The following is a 16,381-nucleotide window of genomic DNA, read 5'->3' on the forward strand; positions in this document are numbered from 1 at the left end:
TAAGTTTGTGTCTCACAGTAGATGACAGATACAGACTGCAGGCCGATCACATTTTTATTATTTTGATCACGGGTGAGGTTTGAGATCAGTGTAGTTTTGCATAACACCATTATGCACACCATAGCCAGAAAAGAAGATGTCAGACGAATGACAGCATATGGTACTCCAAAACCTAGCTTGTCTTTTTACATCCATTGCTCTTCACAGATGTGTGCTTATGATTACCAATGTACCATGCTATGTACACAAACAAATGCTCACTCATCTGTCCCTACTGCTGGTCTTTGAGCTGCAAGCTAACAATAAGGCAGATGGTTCCTCACCTCATCTACCTACAGATGGCTACAAGTGTTTGCTAGAATGGTCATTTTATAACTTTTTTAAAATACGGTAGCATCAGAATTGCCTTGCATTATAAATCAAGCTGCAATACTTGCAATATATTTTCCCAAAATCTACTGATAAACACTGTACAGTTGGTTTTGTTTCACTTATTCTTTGCAGAGATCCTTAAATGCCTTTTGTTGTGGTGTTACATACTACGCTTTTGACTCCTCCAGGTCACTAAAGGATTAAACTGCTGATCTGTTTTCAGTCAGGCTCCCAGTGCTGGGATGTTTGATGGATCATGGTATATAATTGTCTCAGTTTACATTTCATATAAAGTCAATTAAAAAAAAACAAACAAAAAAAAAACATTTATAGCACTACAGATCTCCCCATAATATACTTATTGAAAATGCAATGCTTTAATTTACCAGAAGGGGTTGCTATTACCCTACGACTTTATGACACTGAGTCCAACCACTTCAAGAGGCGGTATTACCGTATGTATTTTCCAAGCACATAGTGCCATTTCATAGCACAATCAAGTAACTATGTCACCTTCAGTTTATATAAAAATGTTGTATATACCAAACATAATCTAAAAGACATTAGACTTTATAAGCTGATGCCTTGAAATTTGGACTCTCTGTTTAAAAAGCTTATGCTCCTTCCGACAGTCAGCCTTCAGCAAGTAATCACAACAAGGCTTCTCGTTATGCTACAAACAACCGCACTTATAGCTTTGAACTGAGAAGTAGTACGTTTGATAAGGTCGGCAGACAATGCAGTTCGACCAGGATTTTGTGGATTACTGCTGCCGCTAGTTTGGAGGGTGAGTGGAGTGCTCTGTAAGGCAGATGCTTGTCTTGAGACTATGTAGAAATAGGCTGCGATTGAGGGAGCAATCAATTTCACCCAAACACAGATAGCCAACTTTAATAGTTATTAATTATTACTAATTATTTACTTTCATAAACCAGTTTTTATTTCAATCAGTGGCATTGTTATGGAGGTTCTGCTTAGTCGGTGGTTCCTGGAATTATCAGCTTCAGTCCTACAGGTAGCAAAGGACTCAATGAAGTATACATGCATCCATTACAATAAGGAAACTTAGCAGTATAAATTACATTTACATTTACAAATTACATTTGTTACCTTTGTTTTGTATTAGTATTTTCCCAAATAGATCTTGAATCCAATTTTGGGAATCACTGGCATTTACATGGATTGTCATCTACCTAAATCTCCTATTTGCAGATGTTATATGCCACACATGCTGCAACACTACACTCCTTCAGAGACCAGGCTTTATTTTTGTTAATCAATTTAAAATGAAAAGAAATAAAACTACATTGAAGTTTATCGTTCTAGTGTCGCAAAATGTGAAAATGTTTGATGGGACTGCACCTACAAATGATTTTAATTTCTGATTAGATTACCTGGACATCTCTCTGAATGTGGTAACTTCAGAGACTGCAAAGATGAACGATTTGACTCCAAGCTGATGCATGATGAGGAATTGTTGAAATTGTTTGTTTTACTGTGTAAGGTATTTAGAGGGATATCGACATTATTGCAGAGTTATAAGATGCTTCAAAAATATTTGAATTAAAAGAAATTTAAATATTTATCGGAGCTATTAACATACCATTATTGACAGCCGTTGATTTTTGTTGTGCTTTCAGACTAACTGATACCTGCATACATTAGTGAATTCACAGATGACTAAATAAGATTTGACACAAAGGAAGTCCAAGGTAATCTGCACTTGATTACATGTGTGAGTCTTTGACTCTCCTAAAAAGCTCTATATAAGTTTGATATATTATTATATATTTTTTTCTTGCAAACTCTGTTTTCCTGCTTTTTTCCCCCCAAGTTTTCAGATAAGCAGTGATAAATCTCTATTCTACCTATATTCTACTACAAAACATATATTTAGTGCATTAATTGCAGTCACATAAGGGCTAAGATTCCCATCTCCCTATATACGGTAAAAAGCCTCTCTTAATTTTAGTGTGATAACTGGTGTCCCTCCGCCCACGATCAAAAATCACCAAATAAATTAGAGCACAGCCAGACAGACAGACAAATGAAGTTTATTTCATGCAAAACACATTTCTTCCATGTTGGTAAGAGACATATTGTACCATCTTCTGGACGTGACAAAGCAGGCAGAATCACCACCCAGGGAGCCCCTCGTATCTACATGAATACATACAAAGTTCATCAGAGTCACTGATAGTCTTGATTTTACACATGCACCAGTCAGAGTTTTACTGAACGATACATTTTACGTCTGCCCTACTGATTCACAGTTTGATCGATTCGGACTATACCACATAATGGAGAAATACATGTTCTGCAGGTTTTTTGATAGAGGTAGTGGTTTTTGAATACAACTGAAAATGAAGAAGAAATCAATTTGACCACATTTATGCCTCAAAGTGTATGTCCCTAACTTTTATTCCAATTGTTTACGCTCAAAAAAGTATTACAGTGCATGGAGCATTTTATAAACCTAAAGATGAAAGTTCTAGTGTGGAAGAGATCAGACTTTTCGGTATTTAACCTGCCACTCACTGATTAGAACCAGTTAAGAAAGCTCAACTGACTCTGATCTCTTATCAATTGATCGTTGCATCTCTATTTCTCTTGCTTTTTTATTTGTAAAACTCTGTGTCTTAGTTGCGGATCATTCAGCCAATTAGATTCTTACCGTATATAGTTGGATCCTGGAAGAGTTTCTGTGCTCTCTTTCACAAACAGGTCAGAAAATACAGTGTCTGGGTTGTCTCTTTTTCCATACCTGTGCATGAAAAAGTAAAATAATCATCACATCAGCACCTTCTTGATAAACTCAGGTGATCAAAGGCACTTAAGAAAATATAAAAGACATTTAAAAACTTACCTCTGTCTTGTAATGAGATTGATATAATGTCTCAGTGCAGAGTAATACTTGGCAAGCTCCTCAGGCGGAGCTCCTTCCCGGGGATTGGCAGGCTTGACTGGATAAGCATCTCTGCCGGAGAGGAAACATGCCAGCAAGCAAAGAGCCAGAAGAGTTGGCGACATCACAGCGTTGGAGTGTGTCCTAGGTTCAAATTTAGGGGGGGGGGAACCCAGCAAATGCTTACTAAGCAAAAAGATTTTACACCAACACAGAATATACAGTTTAAATCAAAAGGTATTCCAGATTTCTTGTCAAAAATGAAGTTTCACCTGAGATGAAACAGAAAACTTCCTTACTCTTGATAATTTGATAAAAGTGCCGTTGTGGGTTTTCTTGTTTGTTCACGAGCTCCTGTTGCAGATTCCCAACGTTGCCCTGTCTTTTATAGTGAGCGCAGAGCATGAGGAGAGGGGGTGGCGGAGGGGCTGATTTCATTTTCCTTCAAAGCCACTCCTGAGAAATATCTGTTGCCTCATTAGCTTAATTAAACCTGTGATGGCCGAGCAGTGAAATAAAATGGAGATGCACAGTTCCATTATGAAAACACAAAAGGTGTCGGCATTGGGTTCATTAAAAAGTTGTTTGACGTGATAGACTACATATGCCCCATTGTTTCGTTTAAATAATTTCAGATGAGCCACATTAGAAATTCACAGTGTGAGTAATTAATTATTTCTGCTTTATAGTACCACAAATTAATGTTTTGCAAGATCTCTGAGTCCTGTGCAGCTGGTTGGAAATTTAATTATTGAAGTGAGACATCATGAATTCTTTTTTTTTTTTTTTTGTATTTTAACTTTATTAGGCATTGATTATGGGGTTAAAACAGCACATTTTCTTATAAAGAAAATTCTCACAGTAATTAGATTAGATGATCCCATCCTGCTTGATATTCTTGAATAAAACTAATGATATGAAGCTTTTTCCATGGCTGATGTTTGAAAGCTGCATGTGCCTGGTTAGATGATGCTACAGCTGATTGAGAAAACATCCAGATAAGCTCCTCTATCTTACAAACTAATGAAAGCAGCTTTTTCTTCCGTTGTAATGCCTCATAATCACACTCAAGCAGTCCAGCTATAGCCATAAACACATCTCTGGAATCAACAGGGATACGAAACAGTTGCACTCGTGGTTTTTCTGCACTAACTGACACATAGTTGATTTAGGTTGGCAATTCTGATCCGTACCAGACTGTGCAGGTTCAAACCATTCCAAACAACAAGAAAACCGCTCAGCAAATCAGACAAACCCACAAACTTCTAATTTCAGGTGATGGAGGGCACAAGTTGCTCTCAGCCCTCTAAATGGTAAGACAAGCCTAATGGCAACTATTTTCTTTGAGGAGCACTCAAGTGAAATTTGACAGGAGATGAGTGCTGCTGTTATCTATGACAGACCTGAACTTTAGCACAGGTCTCACATGAACAGAACATACAAAAGTGAAAATATATATATATTTTTTTGTTTCACATTTTTCAATAAATATTGAGATGTTATATAAAACACACATAGCCGTGTATCAACAATTTTATATAATTTCCAAGTTGCCTTTTGACGGTGATAAGCAACAAAAGCTTCATTTTCTGTTGATAAAACCAATCATATTGTCAACATGTCATGGTGTTCAGTGTCTTCTTTTATTCCTGTTCAGTTGTCACTCTGGATTCTGGCAGTGAAAGCAATAAAATAACAGCTAAATAGCACAAAGCTGACTTTCTCTTTGACAATTTAAAATTTTCCTTGGAAAATAAACACATGCTGTGCAGAGAATCTGCTCAATGTTGTACATCTGATTCACTGTGTTTGGCAGACAAACATGGACCAGGTGGTTACAATGTAGAGTCTCCCGAGTGTGCTGTTTGGTACAAGAGACATCGTCTGTGTTCTTTCAACAAATACAATGTATGACATTTTGACTAATGATATCAATTTCTTTTCATATTTTATGCAATAGAACAGGAACAAGAACATATTTGTGCATAAGAGTAGAGTTCTTTGTTTTTAAATAAAAATCTGACATGTGACATACTTGATCTCAGCTTAGATACAGCTGTTCCATGAAAACCTCAGTATTTTGTCATAGAACGTTAGTGAACAAACAGTTAGTGAAGATCAAGGAGCGCTCAGACATAAGTGAATTCCCATCCATCACCATCAAATTTAACAAAATTGTGTAAAATGTTTTTGACATGTCAAATGTTTTAAAGCTATTAAAGTATTCCAAAGAGCAACAGGCAGCCTCCAAACTACATAAACAGAAGCATCACACACAAATACTTTGAATCTCACATAGATAACGCAACTGATTGAAAGCAATTTGTTTTGAGGGCAATTTCAGTTAGGTGACATCAGGAGAAAAATATATTTGACTATCTCATGTGCTGCGATTTCATTTCAATCCAATGAAATTAAATTATATCAAACTTACGTAGCGCTGTTCAAGCCCCAAAATCAGACGTTTCTGTTCACACACACATTCACACAATGATGATGACAAGCTAGTTTACTGTAGCCACAGCCTGGGGCAGCTTGACAAAAACAACCAACTCCAGTAATAAAGGCAGGCAGAGCAGGAATTGAGCTTGCAACCCAATGATTGCAAGGCGAACTCCTACCGTTGTCACCACCATGACCTACTTTAAAAGAGAAGCACAAAAACAGCCATTGAAGGTGTTCTAGTCTGACCAGATTAAAATGAAACTATTTGGCCTGTGTGCAAAAGATAACGTGAGGCTGAAAACTATCACTAACACTAAAATATCACACTGAATTCACCTTTGTCACACCACGAAACATTGTGTGATGGCAGTATCATGATAAAGATACTGCAGATACTCTAATTCTATTTTTAGATACTCTAAAAATGTCTCTAAAACATATTTAGAAGCTTTTTCTAAAATATGTTTATTTTAGAAAAAAACATATTTCCAAAAATCATTACAGGAAAAACATAAAAGGCTGCAACAGACTAAACTGTGGTGGAGGTTCAGTGTCTGGAAAGGCAACAATCTCTAAGGCTACGGCTACGATGGAATGGCTTTGATCAAAGCATATTTTGCTTGATGTTAAAATAGCCCAGGAATCCCAACAGTGTGGACAACAGTGGCCACAAAAGTGTTCTGAGGCGCTGGGAGATGAATGATTAATTCCCCAATAGATGCATACTGAGAGAGTGATAAAACAGCTGCCCATTATCCTGCCTGTTTTCTCTGCAGAACATTAAGTTGTCACATACACACAAGTATAGGATGGAAAGCTTTATGTTGGCTTTGTTCATTTATGTTGCATGAAATGATCCATTTAGGGCAGCGTGCTGCACCTTTATACAAAAACAACTCATGCAGGAGAGAAAGTCTGCCACTGCTGCTTGCAGAATGCTATAACTAATCGCCCCTTTCCTCATAATCTACTCCATCAACAAGTCGACTCCTAATGACCACACAACAGTAGGTAAAACGGCTGCATGGCTAATGACATCGTTATGTCACACAGCAAAATCTGAGTGGAAAATTTCTTTTGCATGTCAGTGTTCCTGAAAGTTCACCAGAGATAAGCTTATATTATACAGCATAACTAGAAACAAAACATTTATAAACCTTAAGTAATTGGCATGTTTATAGACCTCCGAATACAAAATCAGTGCAATTTAAAATAGTTGCTTGTTGAAACTTATTTGATATTTCTTTATTCCTAAGAGTTTGTTATACAGGAACAAGACAGTATGACAGTATTGGAAGACAATACTGTCTTCCAATACTGGAAAATGGAAAAAGGCATTTATGCATCTTCAAACAGTCAAGAGTGAATATCAGTATATGAGTCAAAACAACACGTACAGCTGTGGCTAGAGAACCAGTTAAATCTGCAAACATGCAGATAAAGGGGACAAAGTGACCTGGACTGATACCACAACACAGAATGTGGTAAAAACACGTCACCAGGCCTCATTTTTGAAAATTAAGTTGTACAAAAGTTTTCAAGCAGGAGGTTTGCACAGGCATATCACCTGACAATAAGTCAATGAAGTGTAGCTGTGGCTACATATATATAACCTTATATTATAAAGTTATATAGGGTTATATTAGTATGCTATGTGTTATACAGTGCTTTGCAAAATTAATAATGCAACTTGAACTTTAGCTAGAGGTCAGGCTTTCAATCAATTTAAGTGCTGAGTTAAACCATGTTGTATGCAAAAGTTTAGCTAACAACATTGTTTTTCTTGTATGCTCCAAACTGTTTGAACAAGTAGAAAACGTCAATTTGAAATTGTTGGCTTTGATTACCTTCCATCCCTCTTTTTGTACCCATCAAACTGCTGTGAGTCAGTCCAATAATTGGAAGGTCGCACGGTGTGCAAACTGTTATAATCTGCTATTGCACAACTTTCTAGATGAAGTTAACTGGAACCACTCTCCATCCCTACAGATACTTTGAAATGTTAACATTGTAAATGGGAGTTCTGAATAAAAAAATAATGTTGCTTAACTTCCACTGCTGAAAAATTCAAAAAGATCCTTAAAAAACTCACTAGGGGTGTGCAAGATAAAATAGTGTTGCTATCTATCTATCTATAGCATTTATGTTTAAATCTTTTATTTCCTCCTGATCACAAAAAAACAGCTTTTCCTCAGTCCTACAGACTAATTTTACCTGTTCACTATATATTCATGTACATTTCCCACAGAATATATGTAAATAATGGTTAATTGACTGATTGAATTAGAATCATGTTTGCAAACAACCATCAATTCTGAGGTTAAATTATTATTGGCGATGCAAAAAAAAAAAGTAAGGAGTGATCTTGTTAATTTTTTTTATTTAATACAAAAGCACATGCACCAACTAATCACTGAAAAAGTCAGCTAAAAATTGAAATGAATTAGTCGACTTCTGGCTCTGTTTAAATACACAGTCATTTTGTAAATTCGTTATAAATAATATAAAGTCTTCTGGCAGCTTCTCTGCAGGAATTTTCTTCAGCTGCTCGTCATAGGTACGCAAAGTCCACAGTTTCTCCAGTTCATACACTTCTCTGGTCTCAGGCAACATGAAGTGAACAACCATTTTACCTGAGAAAGAAACAAAATCTACTTTTAAAACAGCAACACCAGTAGGGAAAAAACATTTTCTTTAGGAGATTTACGCACCAAAGTCAACACATATCCAGTCCTCTGCATCTTTGCCTTCAAACTTGACATGTGGCTCTCCATGGTTCCTCATAAACTTGAACTGAAGGAGAGCAAGTCTTAGTACTGACTTTGAAAACAAATGTAGGCAGGCTGCTTTTATAAATATATCAAATGGAAAGCAAATCAAGAATAGTTACCACTTTGATAGCATAAAGAGCCATGGCACGGAGATGTCTTGATGACACACCACTGACCACAATGAAGTAATCTGCATATTGAATATGATCCGGCACTTTAATCACACACAGGTCCACAGCATTTTCTTGACGCAGAAGAGAGATCAGAACGTCGAGAGAGAACACCTCGGAAAATCCTGGACAAAATAAGAACATTTTTAAGTATTTGAGGATTTTTAAGACTGTCTGACTTTCATAATGAATTAATTTGACTGTTTATTATTATTATTATAAAGTATCCTATATTAGATTTCAGAAAGCAAGTTGAAAAATAAATACTTTTAATAGTAATAATAGTAAAAATAACTAGGATCTATTAAAAATATTTAGTACATAAGAAAATAAAAAAACAGTGCTGGACTAGTCAATCACCAATAAATGACAGAAAGTGGCTAATTTTGCCTTGATTAGCAACAAACAGCATGTTCCCATAATTTTATGAGTCTTTCATTTTCTGGATCATTTTATCACATTTATACAGTGGGGGGAAAAATCATGCTTGCTATAATAACATGCTTTGTTATTATATCAGATAAATATATCTTACCCTGGTTCTGGGAGTTAGAGTTACTCCTGTTATCTTCCACCTCCTCGGTTTCGTCCTCTAATTTCTCCGGTCTTTCTGTGAGTCTGCCCTCACCTCTGTCTGTGTAGCGTCTTTTTGACTCAAAGGGACACTTGAGACACGCTCCGTAACGCCAGCGTTGTTGACATGAGGATAAATTAACAGCAAGTCTGTGGCACTGGGCTTTGAATATCAAACTCGTGGATCTAGAAACAGCCGACTGATCTATTAAACTACTCTTCCGACAAACTGAAGTTACCAATATCCTGGATCTACACAGAACATTCATGATTTTTAAGCTACAGAGCAAAACAGTCGCTCTCTGCTAAAGTTCCCTACGGGTGGTAAAAACGGGAAGTGGATCTTGTCTTTGGATTCTGATTGGTTTTGTACAGTTCTTCGTTGTTTTCAATTCGGTGAACAAAATAACTGGAAGTACCGCCACCTGTCGGAGAATAATATCAAACAGCACTGGCTGTATTTTAAAAGGTAGGATTATAAACCAGCTTTAAATGGTTTATCTTGACTTATGATAGAGTGAAACAAGTCCTAACACAATGAGCAGTTTCAGAGTAACATGTTTAATTACTTAATTAGAATCACGATATACTAGTCATCTGTAGTAAATAGATAGTAATATTTTAATTTTTTGTTTCATTGATTTGTTGAGACTAACAGTTAAAGTAAGAAATACTCACTGTCCTTCTGGTGGCATTTGATTAAATACTTTTTAAATTCAACCAAGAAGGTTGTTTGTGATTGAAAATTAAACATGATAATGAAACAAAGTAAAAGAAGTAGAAATTTTAAAAAGATCATTTAAATGATTTTATTTACATTAATATTATATCTTAAAGGACTATGAATAATTTGGGGTTTAACTGTATAAAATTAACAATGAGTACACTGCATTTCTCTTGAACAGTCCCATGAAAAAATGCTGCTCCCTTATAGATATCGTATAAGTGTTTTTTTTTAAATCGCATATAGATGTTTTATAGCATAAAATCGTGATAATCATTAAACAGCTGAAGAACACAACATGAGAAGACACAAAGGAGCATTTTTAAGTTATATCATTTATTTAAAAAAAACAATCTAAACCATCCATCCATTTTCTTTACACCCTTCTTCCCTAAATGGGGTCGGGAGGGTTGCTGGTGCCTATCTCCAGCTGCGTCCCGGGCGAGAGGCGGGGTACACCCTGGACAGGTCGCCAGGCAACACAAAGACATACAAGACAACCAACCATGCACACACACACTCACACCTAGGGAGAATTTAGAGAAACCAATTAACCTGACAGTCATGTTTTTTGGACTGTGGGAGGAAGCCGGAGAACCCGAAGAGAACCCACACATGCACAGGGAGAACATGCAAACTCCATGCAGAAAGATCCCGGGCAGGAAATCAAACCCAGGACCTTCTTGCTGCAAGGCAACAGCTCTACCAACTGCGCCACTGTGCAGCCCAATCTAAACCAATCTGACATAATCTAATCTCTTAGTAATCATCCTAATTATTCTGATCATATTAATCTATTCTGAGTGATATTATCAAATCAACCTATAAATACACAAACCCACCATGCATGCAAACTTTATGAACTCAGTGGCACCTATGATCAATGAGTTTAATAGTCAGATATGACATCATATTAGATGACACATTATAGCCAGATAGAAAACCGAAAGCAGTCCTTTTAATTTATTTAAGAATTTTCTTTTCCGCTGATTCAAAATGTAGCTTTATAAAGATAAATGCAACCACTCTGAGCAGCTCTAAATGTATAAAATGCATATGAAATGTGAAACAATAAATAAATATTTAAAAAAACTAAGTTCCACCTGTGTCACAAACTTACCAGTGGCTAAAAGTTTTTCTAAAATTACAAATTCAAGTATGTCAATAAACAGTTTAACGTAAAACTGTGTAAAATTGTGTACATTTGGCCTCCGCTCTTTAAAATTAGCTCTCATTCATCATCATAGTCAGAGTTCAAACTGACTTTCAGTTTCAAGCCAACAGGAATATGATCAGTAAGACCAGCCAGCTGAGATATGAAGGTCACCTCTTCCAGTTCCTGCATGGGTAAAAGCAAACCCAAAATATGTCAGTTTAGCTTTGTTAATATATTATGAACTCTCACTTTATTAGGCCATTTTCTAGAATGAGGAGGAACATGGGTTAAACGGGAACAGAGCAGAGTAAGAAAACAACTCAACAGTGAACGTACTGTTCTGCAGAGCTTTGAAATAGAGGTTTCCCGGTAGAGAATGTAATCAATCCGACGCCCAATCCAAGGCTGGCCGGGTTCTGGGTAAACCAGAGGAACACCCTGTTTAGGAACAGGAGGAGAGATATACTGCTTCCTCACCTCCTCTGTTACCAAAGTCCTACAGAGACACAAAGAAAAGAAAGCAGTTTGTCACAGTGAATACTCTAAATTTAAATAACGCTACTCTCATCATATTTCTGCCTCAGTAAACAGAAGAAAGCTAGAAATAAAATACCTTTGTAGCATTTCTGGGGAGTTCACATCCTCCTCATACAAAGAAGGCTGCTCTAGCAGAGTACCTTTGGTTAGGGAAAACAAAACACAGTCTGTATGCGCTGTATGTAGTCTAGCTTTAAAAGACGTAAATAATACCAACCAATAACCCAGGGCTTCTCTTTTCCAGCTTCTGCTCTGCATGGATCTCTGTACTCCTCAAACAAACTGTGGTTCTGTTCCAGAACATCATCTACACAGGACAGATTACATGCTTATTCAAATAGGTCTAAAATGAGCTTTAAAATAGCCCTCTGGAAAATGTCCAAAATCTTAACACAATACCAGCTATAACTACAAATGAGACATACCAGGTGAGCAGTTATCAAAGTTAAAATCCCCGCAGAGAACATCAAAAACCACCTCCTCATCAGGCTGTTTGTGGGCGGCCTGGAATTCCCCGATCCACCTGGTGACCATGTCCAGCTGGTCACAGCGAATCTTCCCCTCACCTGCGGACAACACAGGGAACGTTGTTTAAGAACGTGAGGCTATCTGATCGAACCAAATATGAAACTGGCGCTCACCCTCCGGTGCATGAAGATGTGTGCAGTTGAAATAGCCAACCACTTTCTTCTGCTTCTGATTCTGCCCGATTAGAACCTGAAAATGTTCAAATCATGGGGTTTGAGGAGCATCAAAGCAAATTTAACTTCTAAAAAGACAACCCAACCTTTAATTTGAAGGCATTTATATAGCTTAAATAGAAAAATACAAACTAATAACCTGATAAGTCTTATTTTGACAATACATCTCTCCTCTTACTTGGCAGATTGGAGCATACAGGGAGAATAATCTTCTTATTCCTCTTCAGACAATCTCTCTTGATCATTCAGACTCCTGGGTACTCTTAAGAGGATTCCCAGAGCCAAGCAAGAGGCCCACAGCATCACAGATGCTTCACCGTACTTAACAGTGGACATGTGTTGTGGTCCCAGTTAGTTAGCTAGATCGACAAATGGTAGGTAAAATGCTAAAAAAATCAGCATTTTTTTTCTGGTTCATTATATGCAAACTAAGACTTCCCAGCATTTTTTTGAAGTATAAACAAATCACCCAACAGCTTGTACTGTTGTAAGTTTAATAAAAAACAGATCCCCACATGCTTCGATGCATAAATGGGGTTAATTTTCCTCCAATCTCTGATGGATTAAATACCTTATGTGTTATTAAACACATAAGGTTTCTCTATTGTGCATTATAGCCTTTAAACTAAAAACAAAATAGAATTAGCAGGATAGTTTTCAGAATAAAATCAAAATCAATTTCGGTCGGGAATATTTTGATTGTTGCACCTTTAGTTCCAACAGTTTTTTAAATTAATTTAACTTAATAACCTGTTTGGATTACTTATGTAGCATTTTGTGCCTTAATCAGGAAGAAAAGGTTATTTAGTTGAACCAGCATGTTTAACTATTTAGGATCTTTTTAGATGTTTGTGACTCAATCTCTTCTAATAGATTAGCTCAGGCAGCTGATATACTAGTACATTCCTCAACTCATGAATAAAAAACAATTTATTGTCAGATTAATAAGGCACCTTAGTGGAGAGCAGACCCTTGGCGGCCAGAGCGTCTTCCCCACGGCTGTTGGGAAACCAGTGGTACTGGGCCTCCAGCACCGGAAACCTACTGGCCATGAACAGACCACTGTTGAAGAACTTAAAGGCAGAACATCTGCACGGCGGCTGGCAGGCGTACACGCCGACGTCGTGCAGTATGTGTCCAAACAATGGTTTAAGTGCATTGCTGAGCTTTTTAGCAGCTCTCTTATCAAACACCTCTTCCAGACACAGTATGTCGATATTGGCTGGAAAGAAGGGTGACACCTCCCAGGGTTCCTCATCCTGCTGACGAGTACGCTGGGAGAACAAAACAGCAGGACTCTTGCGGTCAGACTGACCCTGTTTGTTGGAGTTCTCATTATAATTCAGTTGGGAAGAGGACGGTTCGGTCAGCGCTTCCTCTGCATCATCAGAGGATGCCGAACTTTCGGTTGGGTCCGACCGATGATCTCCTGTGGGTTGAGATGGCCCCTCCAAGCCTCTGTCTGTGTTTGAGCATGCTCTGGGGATGATGCTGTCAGAGGGGCTGACAGGGCCGCAGCTGCTGGGAGATTCCACCGTGATTATCACATTGGGTCGGACAACGCTCTCCGCGATACGCTTGCCGATCTCGTACGCCCTCTGCTGGGTGTGGCCCAGGTTGTTGAAGCGAGCCAGGCTGTCTGGTAAGAGACACAGATTGGCCGAGGCGAAGGTAAAGGTTGCCTTTCCTGTTTGCTCAAAGCCTCTGTTTGTCTCTCTCTCTGCTGAGGTCGGTTCCACTCTGTGGTAGGAAAACGGCCGGCGGCAGGCCTGAAGCGGCGCCCAGAGCAAAAATCCCAGGAAAGCCAAGGGGGCTGTGAGGAGGAAGAAAATGAAGAAGAAAATAGAGCCGAAGAATACCTTGAGGGGGTGGAGGTAGCATTCTGTCTCCTGTCGCTCCCTTATCTCCTTTGTGGTGGACTTGCACACAGCAATAACGCGGTCAAGATACCAGAAGCATGGCACAATTAATGCCCATCCTATGGCGTGGATGCCAGCAACAAACCCGTTTGGGAATGGAGATGCCCGTAGAACCATGGCTCCCCGTTGTCTCTAAACAAAAACAAGGTTGAACGGCATCCAGATATCCTGCTGTGGCCTTATTCCAGAGGTAAATCTCTCTCCCCAGAGATGCTAAAAGAGAAAAGGAGACTATAAATTTGGCGTGTCCTTCTACTTGCAAACAGAAATACTTTTGCAGCACACTGTACCCAGGAAAAACTAGTTTTTGACTGCATGTCCGTGCATGTAGTGGAAAATTCAGAGTCACAGAATTACATTGCATTTCGCTAAAAAAAAATGCAGGCCTATGTACTAGCTAATGTTGTTATAAAAAGTCTTAATAAAATACACTTGCTGCTCTAATATACAGATAAAATGACAAAAAGTTTAAAAGTGAATACTTTAACAGCCCCACTCCTTCAAAGTATGGTTATACCAAGAGTCACAATTAAAAACAGTGCAAAAATAGTCATGTTGCCCTTTAAAATCATCAGTGAATATGGACATAGTTTAATCCATCTGTAAGGTGTTGTTATTTTTGATCTGAGCACCGCACCCTTGCCTTGTGTGGATTTACACATGAAATACACCGTCTGCAACGGCTGGGTGAGGCACAGCTTAACTCTTCTCTAAACTTGCTCTGCAACATTTTAATTGAAATTTAAATTATTTTAGGTAAAGCACATTCTCCAAGTTAGGACATTTCTTAATCTGATCTTCCATTCGACGCCCAGTGAACCGCTTCACTTAAAACAAAAATTCATAACAAGCCTCCAAAACGTCAGACCGAGATCATAACATAATACTAATGAAGGGTTACGCTTTTCACATGGTTTATAACACATCATTCACATTCCGTAACCTCAATCACCTTTGTCTATAAGGGAGGGCAGCTAGCTTAAACTGCTTTGCTGTCTTTTGATGATTTGATCCAATGGTCTTACCTGAACGGGACAAAATCGGAAGTCCGTGTGATGGACCCATTCATTATAAACACTGCTGGTGTACTAGTGGCATCATATCTATTGTTGTTTTTCATATATCAAATATTCACCTCGAGCATGCTGGCTTTGAGGGGAAATCAGAATAACCGAGACGCGAAAGCAGCACTTTGAAGAGTAAAAAAGCCCTTCCTGTCCCGGCTGAATTTAGGCCACGCCCCCGTCGTTGTTGCCAGTCACGTTTGTGCCCCGTCATTTTCCACTGTTCATAAAATAATCGGATATCAGCTCAAGGCTCCCTTACTTCATGTCCTTTTAAGATATATTAAAATCTGTAACTCTGTGCTGTTTTCCCCCCGATTAATTTAATATCGCTGATGGTTGTTTGTATTTACTAAAATTTAACTCGAGGATGCGAAGCTTGTCAGGAAATAGGCAATTTCCCCTTTTAAATCAGTAGCGCATATTATATTCTATTAACTTCTAAAAATTTATTCTTTAAAGCGCAATCTGTCAATTATCACACTTCTTGTCTTTTATTCAATTTCTTTACATGTCTGACAAGAAATACAGTACAGACCAAAAACTAATTTGTGTAAAAATAAGCAATATATTATATCTAAACATTTCTGACAATCTTGTACAATACTGAAGAACTTTCTCTACATATATTTTCTAAAAAATAGAAAATATATGTAATAATATAAAAAAAGTCTCCAATGTCTTGTAATAAACTCTTAACAAGTGTTGATCTTATTGTGTAACTTAGTAATTTTTCTTTCTAAATAAATAGTTTCCAGTATGGAGAACCCTTGGGAAAGTCACCTTCGCAAACATCAAGTTTACATTCAAAGATCTGTTTTTAAAGTTTAGAAAGCACATATAACAAAAGTGTTTGTCCCCACGTCCTTCACGTGTCTATGTTAGAAACAAGCCATGTGGAGAAGCAGGTTGCCTGGAATTGGATGTGTTTAAAAAATGTTATGCCTTGAAGACAACAGTGTGTTGCAAAAGTATTTCTATCTTTTTCTAACAAATCCTGGCAAAAGAAAATAAACAATGTCGGAACTGTGAAAGACTGGGAAA

The 16,381-nt window shown here is 37.8% G+C and overlaps 3 protein-coding genes across 4 annotated transcripts; all 3 read right to left on the minus strand.

Annotated features, from left to right (window-relative positions):
* Nucleotides 1-2,424: 2,424 nt before the first annotated feature.
* On the minus strand, nucleotides 2,425-3,650 carry LOC122831452 (peptide YY-like). The gene is made up of 4 exons (XM_044117637.1): nucleotides 3,577-3,650; nucleotides 3,239-3,421; nucleotides 3,047-3,136; nucleotides 2,425-2,532 (listed from the first exon to the last, which is right to left on the minus strand). Exons 2-4 carry the CDS (start codon nucleotides 3,400-3,402, stop codon nucleotides 2,508-2,510), a joined length of 279 nt encoding a protein of 92 aa, XP_043973572.1. The 5' UTR covers nucleotides 3,403-3,421; nucleotides 3,577-3,650; the 3' UTR covers nucleotides 2,425-2,507.
* A 4,432-nt stretch (nucleotides 3,651-8,082) lies between these two features.
* Nucleotides 8,083-9,583, minus strand: malsu1 (mitochondrial assembly of ribosomal large subunit 1). The gene is made up of 4 exons (XM_044117636.1): nucleotides 9,199-9,583; nucleotides 8,613-8,788; nucleotides 8,434-8,515; nucleotides 8,083-8,355 (listed from the first exon to the last, which is right to left on the minus strand). Exons 1-4 carry the CDS (start codon nucleotides 9,503-9,505, stop codon nucleotides 8,129-8,131), a joined length of 792 nt encoding a protein of 263 aa, XP_043973571.1. The 5' UTR covers nucleotides 9,506-9,583; the 3' UTR covers nucleotides 8,083-8,128.
* A 694-nt stretch (nucleotides 9,584-10,277) lies between these two features.
* On the minus strand, nucleotides 10,278-15,506 carry smpd5 (sphingomyelin phosphodiesterase 5). Of its 2 annotated transcripts, XM_044117633.1 has the most exons (8): nucleotides 15,299-15,505; nucleotides 13,308-14,486; nucleotides 12,295-12,370; nucleotides 12,079-12,219; nucleotides 11,871-11,960; nucleotides 11,730-11,793; nucleotides 11,453-11,612; nucleotides 10,278-11,299 (listed from the first exon to the last, which is right to left on the minus strand). In XM_044117633.1, exons 2-8 carry the CDS (start codon nucleotides 14,388-14,390, stop codon nucleotides 11,192-11,194), a joined length of 1,722 nt encoding a protein of 573 aa, XP_043973568.1. In that variant the 5' UTR covers nucleotides 14,391-14,486; nucleotides 15,299-15,505; the 3' UTR covers nucleotides 10,278-11,191. The 2 variants fall into 2 exon arrangements, with proteins under 2 accessions (XP_043973568.1, XP_043973567.1); XM_044117632.1 differs by lacking the exon at nucleotides 10,278-11,299 and having other exon boundaries at nucleotides 11,308-11,612; nucleotides 15,299-15,506.
* Nucleotides 15,507-16,381: the final 875 nt, after the last annotated feature.

This window comes from Gambusia affinis, linkage group LG05 (genome assembly GCF_019740435.1).
Source record: "Gambusia affinis linkage group LG05, SWU_Gaff_1.0, whole genome shotgun sequence".
In the NCBI taxonomy this organism is placed as follows: domain Eukaryota; kingdom Metazoa; phylum Chordata; class Actinopteri; order Cyprinodontiformes; family Poeciliidae; genus Gambusia; species Gambusia affinis.